The following is a 16,302-nucleotide window of genomic DNA, read 5'->3' as shown; positions in this document are numbered from 1 at the left end:
ATTTAGCACTGCATGAGATAAATTAGTCATTACATTATCAGTGGATAGCCTACACCATGGAAAATATATAATAGGTACAGTTTATGAAATTCAGAAGGAAATTATAGGTGTAAAATAAAAACAATGTCATAACACTAGTTCTTTTATTGTTCATCATTCAATTGTCATGAAGTACATTAGACTACAACAATGATTACAAGTCTTTTTTGGAAAGAACAATATTTGTGACAATTATAAATTACTTCTCAAACATCTAGACATAGTACAGTAATAAAACAAATACCTTACATAACTATAATCTTTTCAGTCTGAAATTTATAGTGAAAAAATCCTTATGATTTTGATGCCCAAGTATGTGTTAACAAAAAAAAGGAACAATATAAATGCAGTCAATATGAACTCTTCACAGAAATAAATTACTCTCAAATCACTTCAAGTACATCTTTAACCACAGTCATGACAAGAAAAAGACTACAGATATTTCAAACTTACCCAAATCTACAAGCACATGATATTTTGCAATAGTACATTAATTTTGTTTTCTGAAGCCATAAAAATGGTTGTTTCCCTATTTGTCATCATCGCATACAAACATAATTGAGGTTTTCTTATTGAAAGTAAATTCATTTTACAAAACCTGACAAGTTAATGACGAGTGCAACTTTCTTACAAATACAGATGTTACTATGTGATTAAATAAGCAAAGTGTTTGCATATGAACCAACATAAGGAATACAAGTGTATCAAATTCATTATTACTGGATCAGATCTTGACTTTTATGATGAAGTTTCAAATTATTCCCTTAAAACAAAATGTTTAAACAGCGTTTCAAATACACTTAATACGGGACAAGATACAGTATAAAATTTTCAAAAGTTTCTGCTGTGATTTATTGGCATTTTTTAAGCTCGTGTTAACTGAAACTGATTACGAACATATAGCGGCCACACGAATTTACCTGTTACAGAAAAATAAATTATAATGCTTCTTATGAAGAAAGAAGATGAAGTGAAGGTGAATGTTGTTTTGCTGACTGTACATGCATCTCCTAGCTGATTGTAAGCAAAGGTGGAAATGGTGATGGCGATGGCAACGCTGGCAGCAGACGATCATGCCTCAGTCTCATATAACAGGGAGGGGGAGGAGCGTGTTCTTGATGCGATCACATATATACTCAGCAGCATCAACTCACTCTAAGCGCAGTTTAAAAGGTGGGATGATGGGACACGAGATTCGGAACACGCACTCAAGTTGGTCTTGTAGACCGTGCCCATCTGTCTGTTCTGTTGGTCCATTGACACTAATGTGGTGAGCATCGTCATGAGCTGGCACCTAACTTCTCCAACCGACTGCACAGCCGAGATTCTTCTTCTGCTGCAAGGGACTTGAAGATGAGATTTGGTTCTGGCTGACGTCTCAGCGCGCACTCACCTTCCCAGCGTGCTTTACCAGATGCATGAGACTGCAAGCAAATAAATGAGACTTTCTAATTAATACCTTGCTGCCATACATACTTCTTTAACAAGACTGGCATGAAGTATGCTCATCTTACTAGTCTGATATCGACTCACCATGGTGAGATCCCGCTTCCAGACATTGCTGCAGCGACCATCACACAGAGGGCAAGGTCTCTCCAAAGAATAACCACCACATTCCCTGCAGTCCAATGACACGTGGTCCTCATGCCAGCTTACACCGCACCTGTTGTGCAGGGAAACATAACCATCATATAAACTGCACAGTCATAGTTCTGGGGCAACAAATCTAAATTTTACTAAAATATGTAAAGCAACTGTTACTTTCCAAATATAAAAGAACACACTTTAAAGAATACCATTATATTTCTTTCTAGGAAGAGAAACATGGATTTTGAGCCTTTAGCACATTAATAACCCCAATGTAACCATCTTAGATACCTACTATTAATGCTTTAGAGACATTTGTGGGATTTTCGTTGATTTAGAAGTTACTGTGTTACCAAGTTTAAAATTATTATGGTATACAGCAATTACATAAATTCATAATCACATCATGAACAATTAATTTAACTTTCCTGTGAGTCAGAATTGTGTAGTATTATAAACTTACGTGAAACAGGAGTTTAGTTGCAGGCGAAGCTCCTCAATGGACAGAACAGCATCCGAGTTGAAGTAGTTGTGGAGCTCTTCCAAAGAACTCCCAATACTCTGACTCCTGTTGCTCAGGCCACTGGAAACAAAAACACATCCTGTTACTCTACTGCTAAAAGAACTAAACCATAATTACATTTATTTGACTTGATATTGATTTACATGTCAAACCAGCTGCCTTTCAAGATATTTGCCACTATTAATCTGGAAATGTCAAATTTTGAGTATTTTAATTATATTAATTGTATCAAAGAAGGAAAAATACCAATCTTTGCTCATTCACATAATTTAACATTTGTGGTGTTAAATACTGAAGCTATCCCACATGATTACACTGCAAACAAGACAAGTCTTACCCCCACACATCAGAAATTGCCTTACCTATGATCTCGGTTATGCATTTCGATGGGATGGACACTTGCTAGTGACATTGGGGTTGACACTGCAAAGAAGAAAAAGAAACTATTAATTATCAGCATGAGTCAATTACATACAAGACAACACTTAAATATCAACAGGATTAACCAAACAGTTACTAGAATGATACACTTGCAACACAAGTAACTTCCTTGCTTAATTCAATATTAATTTATGCCTCATAACATCTAACAAAACTTATTTCAGGCGAAAGGTAGTTCAATTGTGAAACTAACCATGCACATTCATCATGACCTTGTCTAGTAACGGGTTAATCTTTACCCCACTTCCCTACACGCTTACGTTGTGTGGTGCAATGATTGGGACGAAACCATTCCATGGCCGTTAGAAACAAAAGAAAAGAGATCAAAGAAGTCGGAGGTGTAAAAGGTAAGAAAGCATACACTGTCCACACTAGAACCATTACTTCCCAGCAGCAGCACTTTGTAGCTTGCTTTCTCAGTTCATATACCTTTGGTTTATAGTTACAAGCATGTTTTCCTTCCACCAGCAAGTTCGCGAAAAGCTGTTTATTCTCGGGCATTATACTCTCTGCCTTTATTTCCGATACTTAAAATTATGTGTCCATTGTTCATTAATCTCTGATAATGTTATGCAGTTTTATGACCATTCTCTGACCGTAATTTAACATATGCGTAACAACAGTTCAAAGTTTCACAGCACTGAGAAGTAACGGAAGTCAAGGTACTGTACTATTATATTGCGGTCTACCATATCAACATCCATGTATTTATTTTACTTGACACAGGATAAATTTCGTTCTCTTGGAATGATGGTTCTTTTTCAGTTAGTCTGCTAGTTATCAATCACTGGCGCCTAGAATTTATCTGTTAATGATAAATAAGACTGGCAATACGATTCTGCAATGCCACGCCCCGTCTGCATTCTTCATTGACGCACGTCATATCAGCATTTCCCGGTAACCTGAAGACTAGATAAAAAATGACCTACTTGTGGAAACTATAATACAAACAAATCGTTGTAGATCATAATGTTCTCACTTCCACACTGTCGGGGGGGGGGGGGGGGGGGGGGGGGAGAGAGATACATAAAGGATGTATATTTATAGTATCTAAATATAATGTATTCTATCCCTGGATTTGATTCTGGCAAGCTGCCAAACTTCCTGGTTTATCCACCGATAAGAACCACGATATCGTGCCGAGTCCATTATTGTGAGTGTCTTGTCTGGCTACATTCCTTTCCAAACGCAGCCAAACTTCCTTTTCATCACACCCGCCAAAACCAGTCTCCCCTTACCCGCACAAGCGCAGTCTGCCGATAAAACGCGCGCAATGGAAAATTTCCACAACTTCCCAAGCGCGCCATGCCGCCGGGTCATTCAACCCCGTCTCTATGTTGCAGACGAATGGAATGGTGCAGACAACCCTCCCGGTTAGAAAGAGATGGAAATAGACGCAACGCTTGACCTCGTAACGTATTCTCATGGCATTCCCTCTTTTCCTTCTAGTGCTGCCATTACAGCACAGCGGCTAAAATTTGGCACTGAAACTACCAACCTCTGATCACCGAAAACATTTAATTTTCGGCTCAAAAAGTAAAATCCACAAGAAATGCCGTGTTCGTATTTATCTACGTCTACATTGATCGGATAGTATCATACATTCAGAACCTGGCACTCACCATTTCCGCACAGACCGAAGTATACCGTCAAAAGAGTACTCTAAACATCTTTCTGAGCGAAAACGCGTATTTCCGTTATCTCTGGTACAAAATGGCGTTATCAAAAATGTAGTGATTTGCAAGATTTGGTTCTCAAGCACTGAGTCATCTACAATTCTACGTCAGTACTTGATTAACAGCTCGTGAGTACATTTTGTTTACTCTTATGTATTAATGTTCATATCACATCGAGCGTAATGGAACAGGTCCCTTGACCTAGTAGACTTGTTGCTGATTTAACTATCATAACCCCGACGGTGATAATGAATTTTCATGCGCTAAAATTCAGTAAGTTAACTGAATCAATCGTATTATGAAAATTATACGTTTAGGGTCAGTTCTATCCGGGAATAATCGCCAATTTTATAAAAGACTGTCTAAAGCTGTGCTGTTTGCCACAGCTGGTAAGTTCTTGTACGTAACCTTGTAATGTGCAAGTACCAACTTTCAATATTCTTCGTTAGTACGAATCCAAATTCCCCCATATAGGCCTGCTGTTGTCTGTCGTAAAACGACAGTCGTGATGTTTTGAAAGAACTCAAGAAGGGAAGAGTATTAAAGGTGTATGAGTGCGTGAAGAAACTCAATGTGCAAAAAAACAGACATGAGATCGTTATATAGTCATTCTACATAACCTTCATGTGTACGATCGTTCAACTTCACGAGGAAGAGGGTGCGGTTCAAAGCTACAGAGTACGGTACCCTGTTGACCTTGCACTAAGAGGTTACGGAAGCCGACGTCGCGTATTGATCCAGGTCAAAAACACTACCAACCATCCCTACCACCGCGCGACTTCGACCCCCTACCTCACTATATAAAAACAAAACATGATCACCGATACTACATACTACTTCGTATGCATGACGGCAATAAACTCTGGCCGTCATAACAGAATGCAGTTCTACTGCGACATCCCCCCCTATATATATATATACACACACCATCCAACTTCGTAGGAAGCATCGTTAAAAGGAATGCCAACAAAAACACGGCAGTAGAAACTCCCAACCGGACTTAGTAAAGAAAATACATACGTAGTCCGCTACACGAAACTGTGTTGGATTGGAAGCTCGTCTTTGTGAACGGTGTTGTTCAAATTCAGGGAGGAAAAATTTTGACAGTGGAACCACAGTTCCGGATAATCTGACGTAAATACGTCTCTGTAATGTAATAATTCTTATATAAGATAAGTACTTGTGATATTCTACCAGCACAAAATTATCTAGTCTACGACGCACTTCTTCTACATGCAATCCACAGCTCAGCTCTTTCCGTCTCGAAGACGGTTTCTGCCTCCATCATCAGGGCGATAAGTAAAATCGTAATTATTAGAATTGAATTAAAATCAAGTTCTTCAAATTTATAACACATGATAGCTCAGTCAGCAGCACGACCGGGGTTTGATTCTCCCCTTCATTGCCACGTCCAACCAGATGCTGAAAACCTCCCAGCCCTGTATCCAATGGATAACGGAAGCTGTTCCCCTGAAGATAATAGGGGCGGAGCGTAACACTAATCTTTCGCCTCCATCTAGTGCTAACAAAGTGTGCAACTGTTCAATGTAGATGGCCAAATCATTTTTTGAAACCTCGAAGTATAATCCAATATGAAATATTGTTCCTGGTAGTACAAAGCATGTTACGGCCACTGTTCACGGTCACAATTAGGAGCGTAGAGTCAAGACCACTAAACGAATAAAATGTGTTCTTATACTTTGTGAAATGTAAGTTGCAGATACGATTATGTTCATCACATGCTGCAGAAATATGTAAAGTACACAGCTTACAGAGACTTGTAACCTGAGATGTGCAAAAAAAAACTAAAGAAAGTTCGAGACTTGACAAAAGATAAATTACCACTTAGTTCCACCACAAAACTTGTACATTGCACTATGTGAATGCTTACATTATATCACTGTTGGCATTTCTGCGCATACTTGTATTTTATTATTTTTCTTCCAAACGAGCGGAGTATGATTACCAGAAAATAACTTTCCAAAGTTGGCTGCGAAACAGAAGTTACAATGGCGACCTCTCTGTCATTAGTAAATTTGGCTTTCAAAGTTGTCCTAATGTCATCTAACAAAGTAAGACTTTTCATCTCAACTTCGTGATCGTTGGGCGAAAAGTTTTAGACATTTGAAGTGTGAAGTATTATTCCCTATGGCTTAAAAAATAATTACTATTTGCGAAAGCTTATGGAACAATTGCTGCTAGACACAGAAAGCTAGTGTGCCAGGACCAAACAAGAGCTGATTGTAGTGCAGTACTAAAATTAAGAGAAACGTGCAAAAATTGTATCGTCAGACATTGTGAAAACATGTATTCACAAACTCCAACATACATGAAGATTTCTGGGTTGTTGCGCTGTGTAGTCTGGTCGATGTTAACCAACGTTTCAGAGGTCATACTGCCTCCGTCATCAGGGCGATTAAAAATATGAAGATTTCTGTCTTCTGGGTTGTTGCGCTGTGTAGTCTGGTCGATGTTTGCCAACGTTTCAGAGGTCATACTGCCTGAGGCAGAAGACAAATCTTCATACTCTGATGACGGAGGCAGTATGTCCTCTGAAACGTTGGTAAACATCGACCAGACTACACAGCGCAACAACCCAGAAGACGGAAATCTTCATACTCACCGCTGTGAGAACCTCAAGTCCAACATACATATGCGTAGGTACCGTAACTGATGAAGCAATTAACAGATGTTGCTCAGGACAACGGTCGAAATGAGACAGGTTTATCAACAAGCTCTTCAAAAACCAACACGTGGAGTGATTAAAAGAGTCCAATGATACGTCGTAAATAGTAAGAACATGATTACTTTACTCTAATTAAAACTGATGTAAGGAAACAACCAGCATAAGAATCGATAAATAAACCACGGGTAGGTCTGTCTTAGAATGCAGACAGCATTGAGGCCGCGAGCCAAGAGAAGCAAATTTGGTTCAACAGTCGCCCCCTCACGCCCATAACCAATACCTTGGTGATGCAGTCCACCAAAATAAGCGGTCGTCCCGAGAAAAGAAAATGACGACTCCGTCACTGAATTTAGAGGACAGATTCATTCGTAGGCTGGAATTACGCGTTACGTTGGTCTCACTTCAAAAGCAGTTGATGCAAGTTCTTTTTAAATAAAATAATTCCGGCGGCTTAGAGTGCAATTATTGAAGGCAGACAATGACGATGAGACAGAATGTGGCGACGACAGGGAAGGAAAGTCTAATGAACTTTCACTACTGTTAATAAAATTTCTCCTTCCACGAAAACTTGCTTCAACTTCCTAAACACAACAGGCACAAGTGGCCAGCCTATAATCTCTCACTCTTCACACCAACTTCAATACGAAGGGGTGGAAAAACTGTTTTAAACACATGAAAGCAACACTTTTCTATTCACAATACTATCTTGTTCCTGGTTCTGCAGTGGTCAGTGTTCTTTGCCCTAATTCTATCAGCACTCACATGTTCCTTTTCGTGTGTGCACCGTCACATAAATCAGTTCCTTGCCAAAGAAATAAAATTCCGCCGTGAGTATAAATGTTCCGTTCCGTTTATATTGTTTGGGCGAAAGCCAGAAAGGGGTCTGTCTGCATCATAAAATGACGCGAGCAAAATATTTTCTTCGAGCTAAATTAAAGTATCGATTCAGCAACTCCTGGAAAGACAAAATAATGTTCTCAAAAATAGAAATTACACGTCATCGCACTACATGTTGGTGATACAGCTTTCTTCTGGTATTCCATGATTAATAAGAAACACAGGCTTCAACTACGGTTTTAAGAATTGCTAAATATGTGAATGTGAAAGGAAAAAGAGATAATCCAAAGGAAGACATTGCGTGGATGTCCTAAATGAAGATAGGTCAATATTATCAACAGTGACTGTAGAGAAACGCGCTTTGATTATGTGGACTGAACTGGTTCAGGGTATAAATGCAACCTTCTTCAGGTTCTGCAAAAGCTAGGAATGTCAGTATCAACTCTCGAAGAAAAATGTGTAAATAATAGAAATTAGTAATGAAAGAAATCATGCTACAGTCGTCTGTCATGTAAATGTAGGAAGAAAACTAATCAAAATAAAATCTTGCCTTGATGTTATTAAAGAACTTTTGCACAATCTGAATTACGATAATCTCACTCAGATAAATCAATCACGGCTCAATTCGTGTTTCAGAATATCGTCTTTCCTGCACTCCCAGACAAAACTACAGCTGTTGCCAATCAGAGTACTACACGGATGAATGCTTACTACTAGAAATCATTCATGCCGAGGTAAGCAACGTCTGTAACAATTATATGGCGTTTCTGATGCTGTGGTTCAGTTTTAAGCACTTCGGCTGCAAGCGAAATGTTACACATGAAGACAGGGAGAGCAGTCATTTAAATACTGTGATCAAGAAGGGTTTGTTTAAGTAGTCGCTTAAGCAATGAAGGAAATTTGCCATGCATTTTCCTTTCTGTAAACATGACAGATGCCACTGACGATTTTTCAATTCTCTGTCTCAATGAGCATCTTCGTTACTTCCGCACGGAAACACCATGCCATGAAGGCATACTTGGTCCATTGAGGTTATCTCAGCCCCTTGTTGTCTCGGTACTAGATTGAAATCGGCTATCGTTTCCCATTTCTGTAGAAAGCCCTCAGTACCCATTCAAAAGAAATATAAACCTGCCTGGAACTGAACCCCGGCTACCCATATCGTAGCCAGCAACTGTGAAATGAGTTACTCAGCTTCTCTGTTTACCCCTGGTCTGCGTGACGTCTGCTTCGTGAATCAGAATAGGGCAAAATACTGCGCAATACCTAAACCCACTTTCACCCGTCGTGACTGAAATTTAACAGAAAAGAAAGTGATATTAATAAAAAAACGTCACAAGTTGCATAAGCAGTTGCAGGCAGGCTAGTTGGTTGGTTGGTTGGTTGGGTTGCTTCTATAAAAACTGATTTCACCATTCGGCTTCTGGAACATCGCTATGCATGCAGTTCCGAAAATACGTTGGTGGTAACTATATTGCCTGTGTTGTGAAGACAGCATATCTGTGACATTTATATAAGGAAACTACAAAAAAAAAGCTTAAGATAAAGAGAATGTTGGCCTGAAAAGGGGGGCAAGATACTTACAAACGCCGTACATATTCGAGTGAGACTAATGGTACATAGAAATTTCACCAGCGACTCATTTCCACGTCGCTCTAACGTTTTCATTGCAAACCCCGAGTATATTCATCTTAGATATAGTGTCTGCAGTACCAGTTCGTCCAGTTTTGCCTTTCATAATCCCTGTATTGTATGTTTCGTGAACGTTTTAAATCTATCACAAGACAAAAACAAGTGTTTAAAGAAATATCCTGTAGAGGAGATTCTGGACAACAGTAATAAATGAAATGCTGCCATTAATATATCTTAAAAAAGCTAAGAAATGTGGGCCTAGCAATTGCACAACAATTTGGCTCATTCGATCTGTTGCTGCTGCTTCCATTTTCAGGTCGTGGGTAGAGTTTTTTATGGTCTTATAAACAAACACAAAGAAAAAAGACAGGTCGAATGTGGAAGGATCTGGATCAGCCCAACGGTTCTCGAGTTGCGAGATGACAGCATAAAAATCCCTTTTGTTCAAATCTCGAAAACAATAAGCCTTACGGAACAGATTTTGTGCATAAAACGTTAACAGAGCGGGAAAACTGCCTTGCCCCTTACGATCTCCTGTTAGATCCCACGCGACGCGTCAATCACGGAGAAGTTGCCGCACAGTCACGGCGATGTCTGAGGGTACTGGTTGCGCATGGATCCTCGTCCTTTTGTATTCCTAACATCTGCACACACACAAAAACGCCCAATACCTAGTCTTGAACAACTACTGCGCTGTTTGTGTGGTGCCTGTGATAGCAATGCTTTCAAAGTCTGTCAAGAAAAACTCGTTTAAAAGTAACCTTGGATTATAACGGCTGCTTTCACCTATTATGTGACTCTCACTTTTAAACACGATAACATGTGAAACCTCACTTCAGAATGTCAAATTGTGCCATTTTAGTGTGTGTGTGTGTGTGGGGGGGGGGTGTAGGAAATACTTCCATATTCCTATTCGACAAGGATTCACAGACTTGATGGATAAGTAAACCTACATCCCATGTTTTTGGTACGAATCAAATTATCAACATCAAAGCCACGATATTGAAATGGAATTTTCATTCAGTGTGCTGTGTCTCTCCACTCCATGAAGGCATATGATGAAACCCTGGTAAAAAGTTCACGATCCGGCCGTTTTATCCCCGATTCTCATGGGATAAGGGGCCGCGTGCATTCTAGAGCCGGTCCAGACGTGAAAAATAACCCCCCCCCTTATGTTACAAATCAAAATCCGATCACTAATTCACTAATCTCACAAACAATTAGATATCAATTCAATTATTCAATGTTTTGCGGTTTTTTGTTCAAATATTTCTTCGTTGTTCTACTGATGTCGAAAATGTTCTCCACCCTGCGCAACCCCCCCATCTCTCTGTGCCACGCCCAATGTTGAACCGTGTCGCACTGGATGTCGTTCGCTCATACACAGCATTCTATTTGTATTCCTTAATATATTGTATTTTTCTGTATGTATTCCTACTAAGTGTTACTTTTATTTTGTATTTCACCAACATGACCGATCAATACAATAAGCCAGAAGGGTGGAAGTGCTCTGAAGCATTCTGAACGTACGGAAACAGATTGCAAACTAAAGCAAAACGACGTGGAACAGTTCACAGCTGGAATGAGGAAATGAACAGATTTATGTCACTAGTAAAAGAAGATACCGGTTTACTTATACCTTGACCAAACGAGGAGAATAAATAAACTCTACACCTACTCTAAACTCTTGGGCTGTTTAACGATTTTAAATGATGCTACGCAAAAGTGTTTAATCCTATTTCAATTACATAATACACCGAGGAGGGCATTCATTTCATGGAAAGGCCACTAAAGACGTAACAAGCCCTGAAGGCGGTCATTCGAATCACGACCCCGAAGAACTATACTGTTACTAACCTGACTGCAAGTCTCATTAGTACCCCGGGTAGTATGTCCTTCCGTCGTAGTGTCATGTTTCATAATCACCGTATTTCTCAGCACTTGTCGTAGTCTTTGTCTTTAACTTATTTAGGTCAGACGTAAAGAGTTGTATATATCAAGGAGCGTGAGATGGGTGAGGTAAGTAGCACGCATGGGAGAGATGTGAAATGCAAAACTTTAGACGTTCTCAAGAGGACCTAAGCGAAAATAAGTGTAGACCAAAATTAAGATCGATGTTAAGCGAATGTTAAGCTTCTCGGTAAGGACTTTGCTCCAGAGCAAATTACGTCAATTTCTGCACAAGCCTTGAATGTCGTATTGTTACAACAAAGTATTTCCGTCAGTCACAAAAGGCGAATTTTAAGTAATATTAAGTTAGATTTTTTACATAAAACAGAACAACAGATTGACGCATAATCGACAATGCTTGAGTCTGTGTATAAAAACTATGGCAAACTATTTGTACGGACATACTACGAAGTAGGAAGCCTTGCTCTGGGACGTACAATTTGAGACTGCAGACAATTTCAACATGAAATGCTGTTACCTACATAACTGCGTCTCTGCACGCTCACGTCGACAGATAATGAAGACAAACACAAGAAACAATACGTTATTGATATTAGCATGTCAACTACTACATGCAGTATAACCTACCAACCTTTCCGATCCCTGAAAGGAGACGGCTGCAAGGAGAAACGTAATAAGCCCGAGTAAACAAATGTGCCCTAGCTGGAAACTACCGTTGAGCCGCCATTGGCTAGCTGCAGAACTGTGTCATGTTATGTTTGGAAAGTTTTCCTCGTCCGCGAGATATTTAGGTTGCAGCGACTGCATCAAAACATTACTGAAGAAGCTACATACACAAACAGAAAAAGAATGTGTAGGGAAGCAGTGAAGGTCTTCGTTAGTAAACAATCAGTTCTAACGAAGTGAGACACGACCTTTCGGAAAGTATAGTCATTCATTAAAACTCAATTGACGTCGATGGCGTAAGAATTTTTAAGCTGCCCGGAAATTGAAGCTCTTTTTTCGAGTTTCAGCAAAAACAAGGGTTGAACCGGTTAAGAAAATGAACAAACTGACGTACAAAACCGTAAGGTCGAATCCGATTTCAGCGTTTTCTAGCTTACACGTTCTCAGCGAATACGATTCGCGGACTGAGTCACAACATTCTCCACTTAGTACCACGTTTAATAAATGAAAACTTGAGGTGTTTAGAAACCTTCATAACATTTAAACCATTTCAGAATGCTCATTTCGGTTTTCCATTACGTGATCACACGCAAATTCAATTGCTCTGACGTACATTAACTACGCACTCGCAGGTTGTCATCCTGGTTACGCTTATAACCTATGACGGAGAAAAAAAAATCTGTATTAAACTTGCACCATTCAACGAAGTTAATATGCTTATTGCCAATAAAAGTTCTTTAAAGCACTCTTACATTCGTCAATATGTAATATAGATACGATTAATCCGACCAATGAAAACTAAACGACGAACCAGTCAAGGAAATTTAAAATCGATTTTATGCCAAAGATTCAACGTCCAATACAGAATTAGTGCAAACATTTGTGTATAATTTCTGGCACGAAGAGCTACCAATTAACATCGTCTGGTCGGACACACCTAAAATGTCAATAGTCAGCAACACTTCACAGAAAACACGAACGGGACGCTATAGTGCGATTTGCAATAATCCTAGCTGCACATACTTTAATTTTAATTTTTGTTACGATGTGAACTAGATTACGTAACAGCACGAGTCTGTAAATGTGCACCAAACTTTGATAATATTATTGTTCATGTTTTCGCTTTTACAAATCTCAATTACAGTTCCCTGTACAGCTGTGCGATGATTCCCAGAAGTGGTGTGATAAGGTTTACCAACAACAGCCTTCCGGAAACGAAGTAACTCCCTCCAAAACACTTAGAACTGGTTTACGCAAACCCAGTCTCATGCGATCATTTTAATTTACGACGGAAAAAAGAAATGCCAATACAATGTTACAAGTTTTTAAAAACAAATTTTTCTTCAACAAATGAAGTTTTCTGTTAACAAATTTGCCAGTTTCAAGTGTTCCGGAAATTCTTGGCGAATCGAAGTTCAAATTTCGGTCCCTTAACTCACTTCAATTCACGATGTTTTTAATACAATACACAATTCTCATTACAATTGGCAGTATATTATATGACAACTTACGTAGGAATTTTGTCCGTTTCGTTGCGTAAACAAGTTTCCTAGACTTTGGAAGTGGGTCGCGAAGCACTGGCCTACTTAAAACTACTACTTTCAAAATTGGCATTTTCTCACTAATGTCTTGGTTTTTTCGTGTTCACACACATCCACATCAAAACAAATACTTGTGTTCTGACAACGCATTTACATCAGAACACATGTACAAGACAATTTCCACCCTTCGCCAAGATTGTAAATACTGTCGTGTACTTACCAATATAAATCCGTAAAATTGCTGATGGTATTCGAAAATGTCCCGAATAAGAACACTTCTTCGATCACTCAAAAACTGAAGGAATCGAAACTATTTTGTAAAATAAGAGTTCAATCGAACCGATAACAGAAGAGCGAGCTAGAGTTCCACAGACATCCAAGCTATCGACTGGCATGCGCGCGGGGAAAATCAAGCCTTTATAAGGTAACCCCCTCTGCCGGGGCGTTCTAGGTGGGGGGACGAAGGGGAAGCTAGGCGCCAGTTCTGTACGACCGGGCATGGGAATACCAGCCAACCGCAGACCCGAAACCTGCTACGGAGAGCCAATCGTAAGCGTCGTTCACGAGCGTTCGATTACCCAACAATAACAAAATGCCCACATGCCCCTTTTCCACTTGAGCACTATTTTGTTCCTCCAACACAGACTGTGATGATAGTGAGGGCGGGAGTTCGCGCTACGTCTGAAGTTATGTGGAGGGTGTGTATTTTTAACCCTGTCTTGCTCCCAACCAGACACTGCTCTGCTCCGTCTGTGATTTTGCTTGATTCAACCAATAAAAAAGTATAAAGCAGTCCCGCTACACGCCACATAGGTCACTTGGAGGGAGAGCTCCAACACATTCTTGACCTCGACATTAGATGGGGGTGAGTGGTCAGCATCACCCCCGGGAAAAGAGTCCCTGTACCCATTGGATATGGGGCTGGGTGGGCCCCAGAGGGGGTCTGGACGTAGAGGCTAGAGGAAAAACAGTCTTCATTTTAAACAGGGATACAGACCCCAGATTCCACCTCAGAAAAAGTGCATCTGTCACAGAGCTCTGATTTTGTAGGATGATGGTTTCAATTAGTATCGAAATTGGTCCGCTCAGAGTTCACAATTTTCCTCAATTCTGACGCTTTCATCGACGAATTATACAGTACGCTCACTGATAAGGTTGAACGCAACTGCCAGTTTCCGGTTCCCTGCAGGAACTGCTATATAATAGAGAGCAAAGTTGATTTTATTGTTTTTATGGCTAGATACTTCTAAGGGGAAAACCTTGTAGCGCTTGGCGATGAGTCATGCAGCCAGGAACCAAGAAATGTCAGTTGTGTTCAACTTTATCACTGAACAACAGTAATCATATCAACTTTGAAGGAAGGAGCAATGCTGTTAGGCCCGGGTAACACATGAGATATCACGAAACGAGACGGAGATGACTCAGCTGTGAAAAGTAAAGTTCAGATTTTGATTGACCTTACTACACGAATCATAAACAGCGAAAATAGGTGGTATAAATAGCAGGATCGCAGTGTTTGATGTGTATTAATTCTTTTGCCACTGATTAGTTTCTTCCATCGATTATGGGTACATTATCGCGGCATGTCATTGATTTCATAACATTAGAAAACACATTTTGCTATAGAAAAAAAGGTGAAAAAGATAAACAAAAGAGGACCGAAAGAAAATAAGAGAGTAAAATGTTAGCAAATGTACGAGATTTGAAGTTGTCATGGCATACTTACCTGTTAGTCCACACGGCGTTATAATCCAGAAATCTTAACATCGAAAGTATAGCTTATAAACCACCCACCCAATTACAAATCACCTCAACTACGATGTGTCCTGGAGGTCAGCTCTAAATGAATCATCCTTACGCTAGATTTTGCAAGCACGGCTGTTTCGTTTGAGCTAGGTCTGTGGATATCAAGATTTTGAGGGGGGGTTTTCAAATACTATAATAGACTTCTTAATGTCCAAACTGTTTTCAGGTTGTTCATCGTTGTTACACGAAAAGTACGCAATTTATTCTTTTGCTGTCCATCAAACAACTGATAACGAAGTTTAAGATTATTGCATGTGTCGAAAAACACCGTCAACCTTGGTTCGAATACAAACGTCTCCCCCGCCCCGAAGATAATGTAAACCGAACTTTAAGATTTCTGCTCTCCATTTTGCGCAGACGTTTTGAAGGGGTGGATCTTACCACCTTTCATGCCGACATAGCGTGGTGTTTGAAACTTTCGCCTTGTTTTTACCCAGAATTGTATTTGGTGGGAGGTTTTAACCCTTCCCTCGTTTTTAAATGTCTGCTTTTCTGACAAATTTACTTTTAAAAAGATTTCGTAAAGTTTTAACATTTATGCTAAATGCATACTTTACTTGTGAGACAACGTGACAAAGCCTAGTTTTAGCCTATTTTCCGTATCCGGTATTGTTGAACAGGCTTTCGATATCACCATGTCCACATGTAATAAGGAAAATTCCATTTCGAAAAGAAAAGTAGGCCATATATTGTTGAGATCTTCTTACAGGTTTTACGGAGGTGGCCCTATGTTCTGTTTCAAGTGTTGTCCAGTTCTGAATACTACGTCATCAATACCTACACAGAAATGAGCGAACAGCAGAGAGTGTTCTGTCGCTTAAGAATAAATACAGAATAATATTTGCAACCGGTTTCAGGTGTATTTTACAGAAACATTCTCTCTTTGTAGCCGTTTGTAATATTCGTGACAAAAAAAATATATCTCTTATAAGATTATAATATTCTACAGCCACGTTC

At 39.6% G+C, this 16,302-nt stretch overlaps 1 protein-coding gene and 1 long non-coding RNA gene across 4 annotated transcripts in view; one reads left to right on the top strand and one right to left on the bottom strand.

Annotated features, from left to right (window-relative positions):
• Window positions 1-129: 129 nt before the first annotated feature.
• The window catches only part of LOC110840629 (protein pinocchio), a 39,489-nt gene continuing 23,316 nt past the window's right edge, over window positions 130-16,302 (bottom strand). Inside the window, exons 1-5 of one of the 2 annotated variants that reach the window (XM_087358559.1) lie at window positions 13,760-13,947; window positions 2,512-2,572; window positions 2,090-2,209; window positions 1,573-1,702; window positions 130-1,463 (exon numbers count right to left, since the gene is read on the bottom strand). In XM_087358559.1, coding sequence (XP_087214685.1) covers window positions 1,320-1,463; window positions 1,573-1,702; window positions 2,090-2,209; window positions 2,512-2,561 — 444 coding nt within the window. In that variant the 5' untranslated portion in view covers window positions 2,562-2,572; window positions 13,760-13,947 and the 3' untranslated portion in view covers window positions 130-1,319. Of the gene's footprint in view, window positions 1,464-1,572; window positions 1,703-2,089; window positions 2,210-2,511; window positions 2,573-13,759; window positions 13,948-16,302 lie in introns of those variants that run through there. The other variant, XM_022085795.2, reaches the window with a different exon arrangement.
• Window positions 4,276-16,302, top strand: part of LOC110840632 (uncharacterized) — a 63,525-nt gene continuing 51,498 nt past the window's right edge. Inside the window, exons 1-2 of one of the 2 annotated variants that reach the window (XR_002546942.2) lie at window positions 4,276-4,394; window positions 8,426-8,523. This is a non-coding gene — a long non-coding RNA (uncharacterized LOC110840632). The remainder of the gene's footprint in view (window positions 4,395-8,425; window positions 8,524-16,302) is intronic. The other variant, XR_015537810.1, reaches the window with a different exon arrangement.

The sequence above is a fragment of the Zootermopsis nevadensis genome, unplaced genomic scaffold (assembly GCF_977971745.1).
Source record: "Zootermopsis nevadensis isolate Lab colony 2312 unplaced genomic scaffold, Znev_1.0 Znev_ptg000030l, whole genome shotgun sequence".
NCBI lineage: Eukaryota > Metazoa > Arthropoda > Insecta > Blattodea > Termopsidae > Zootermopsis > Zootermopsis nevadensis.
Note: the sequence above shows the minus strand (reverse complement) of the source record. Positions and strands in the feature narration are given on the sequence as shown.